Here is a 2,644-nt window from a genome sequence, read left to right as displayed (position 1 = left end):
AAGGTGGAGTCGACTATCTGGTCTATGCGCGATAAAGGAAAGTGATCCTTCGAACACGTTTTGTTGAGGCCCATATAGTCAACGCACATTCTCCACTTCCTAGTCTTCTTTTTAACAAGAATAGGATTGGCAAGCTAGTCAGAGTGGAATACCTCTCTAATGAATCCGGCTGTAAGGAGTTTGGCGATCTCTTCACCTAGGGCCCTATGCCTCGTCATTGAAGCAACACAGGCGCTACTTGGTGGGCTTTGAGACCAAGATGAGGCGCAGTGCATGCTCGGCGACCCCCTGTGGTATGCTCGGCATGTCAGAAGGCTACCATGCAAAGACGTCGTGGTTGTCGCGTAGGAAGTCGACGAGCTCGCGTTCCTATTTGGCCGAGAGCTAGGTCCTAATCCGAACCATCTTGGTTGGGTCAGTGGGGCCAATTCCCATCGCCTTGGTTTCCTTGAGCGGTCGGAAGGCCATCGAGGAGGTTGGTTGGTTGTAGTCTAGGACTGCCGGGATTGATGATTCCCCAAGCCGCGGGAGCTTGGACGAGTTGACGACCACAGTGGTGAGCTCGTAGTGCTCACGGTCGCACATGAAGGCGTCCGAGAAGGCGCTGCTCACAGTGATGATGTCGTTCGGTCCCGACTTCTTCAGCTTGAGGTACGTGTAGTTGGGGATTGCCATAAATTTGACGTAGCATGGCTGCCCCAAGATGGCATGGTAGGATCCTGGAAAGTCCACCACTTCGAAGGTGAGAACCTCCGAGCAGAAGTTGGCTCGGCTATCGAACATGATGGGTAGGTTGATCTACCTGAGCAGGTATGCCTGCGCTCTTGGGATCACTCCATGGAAGGGAGAGCCTGCCAGGTGGAGCTCCGATTGGGGGATGCGCTTGGCATCGAGGGTGTCGACGTAGAGGATGTTGAGGCCGCTGCCTCCATCCATCAACACCTTGGTGAGGTGCTTCTTGCGAACGATGGGATCGATGATGAGTGGGTAGCATCCTAGTCTCATGATATGGGAGGGATGGTCCCTCTGATCGAAGGTGATCAGAGATTTCGACCAACTGAGGAAGGAGGGGATGGCCATCTCGGCGGTGCATGCTTCCCTATAGCATACCTTGTGCTGGCACTTGGACCAGATGATGTCGGTTCCACTGAGGATCATGATGCATTCATCGGTGTTGAGGAAACCATCTCCATCCTTGCCCACCGTGCCTCCTTTCTTGGCTGCCGCCTCTTTATTGTCCCCTTCTTTCGGCCCATCGGCCTATCGGAGAAAACGTTTGAGGAGCTCACAGTCCTTGTAGAGGTGTTTGACGACGTAGGTGTGGTTGGTGCATGGGCTATCCATGAGCTTGTTGAAATGGACAGGCAGACCCTGTTGGGGCTGCTTGCCCGTGCGGTTAGTTGTGGCAACCAACGCGGTGTTGTCTGGTCGACGCTGGTCCTTTTTGTTCTTCTTTCCCCTCTGTGTGGAGGGGCCCTCATCTTGGTCCATGCGCTTGGCCTTGCCTTTATCCTAGCCTCCTTTGAAGACCGCTCCGACCATTTCCTCGCCGGAGGCGTGGTTAGTGGCGACATCGAGCAGGTCGTGGGTGGTACAGGGCTTCAGGCATCCAAGCTTGTGGATTAGGGACTCGTAGGTTGTCCTAGAGAGGAACGCGCTGATGATGTCTACGTCGACGACATCAGGGAGAGAGTTGCATCGTTGGAGAGTTTGTGGAGAGTTTGTGGAGAGTGGCAGGAGCGTAGCTCGCCATTCCCACGAATTTAGATGTGAGGGGGGATGGTGCCAGAATCCTTTGGATCCCCCGAGCGTATGCATCTGTGGGGGGCACGAGGCCATAGGGGAACCAAACATATGATGTTCATGGCGTGGGCAGTACGGTCCCTCTGGATGATCGATGGGAGATAGTAGATAAAGAGTAAATAACAATACGCATATTACGTACAGTGGGGTTTGAGTAGAGAGTTTGCTCGGAATTGTAACAGAACCGACCAAATCATAAGAACGTAAGTACAAAAACAATCACCGAAGCGATCAAATTCCTGTACTTAAGCTCCCATAATCCCGGTAGTCCGGAAATCATGAAGGATTTCAACCAACCCTCGACATACAAACCAAGATCGTAGTGATTCAACACAACACATCATCTGTTACAACATTTCACAAGTAGCATGCGGATTACATCCATCAGAGTTGAAACAGAATATTACAAACCAAGTTTGAGTGTGCGGAAGCAACATAGTTTAGTACAAAACATCATGGTTTTCAAATACATTGCCAAGTCTGAGTCATGTCCCACAAAAGCATTATCAGGTACGAGAACTAGTAGAGACCGCGCCCAACGGTCTAGTCTTCATCCCCAGCTAGGAGAAGGTAGTACTTGCAGCAACCAAAGTAGAACTAGTCATCTGCAACAGGTGGGAGATAAACCCTGAGTACGAGAAGGTACTCAGCTAGACTTACCCATCAAAAACCAGAAATTAAAGACACCAAGGATTATGCAAGGCTTTTCAGGTGGGCTAGCTTGACACAGTTGCATAAAAGAGCTTACGATTATAGTAACCAATTTAAACTTAGCATCAAGCTTATCATTATTTACCTGTCCACTAGATTAGCACCTGTACTAGAGCACTCACTTATTAGG

At 50.6% G+C, this 2,644-nt stretch overlaps 1 protein-coding gene across 1 annotated transcript; it reads right to left on the bottom strand.

The window, feature by feature from the left end:
* Positions 1 to 384: 384 nt before the first annotated feature.
* On the bottom strand, positions 385 to 783 carry LOC136469630 (uncharacterized). The gene has a single exon (XM_066467746.1). It carries the CDS (start codon positions 781 to 783, stop codon positions 385 to 387), a length of 399 nt encoding a protein of 132 aa, XP_066323843.1.
* Positions 784 to 2,644: the final 1,861 nt, after the last annotated feature.

This window comes from Miscanthus floridulus, chromosome 8 (assembly GCF_019320115.1).
Source record: "Miscanthus floridulus cultivar M001 chromosome 8, ASM1932011v1, whole genome shotgun sequence".
In the NCBI taxonomy this organism is placed as follows: domain Eukaryota; kingdom Viridiplantae; phylum Streptophyta; class Magnoliopsida; order Poales; family Poaceae; genus Miscanthus; species Miscanthus floridulus.
Note: the sequence above shows the minus strand (reverse complement) of the source record. Positions and strands in the feature narration are given on the sequence as shown.

Excerpts from the sequence above, each read along its gene's own strand:
- LOC136469630 (XM_066467746.1), bottom strand. The coding sequence starts at position 783 with ATGTTCGATAGCCGAGCCAACTTCTGCTCGGAGGTTCTCACCTTCGAA.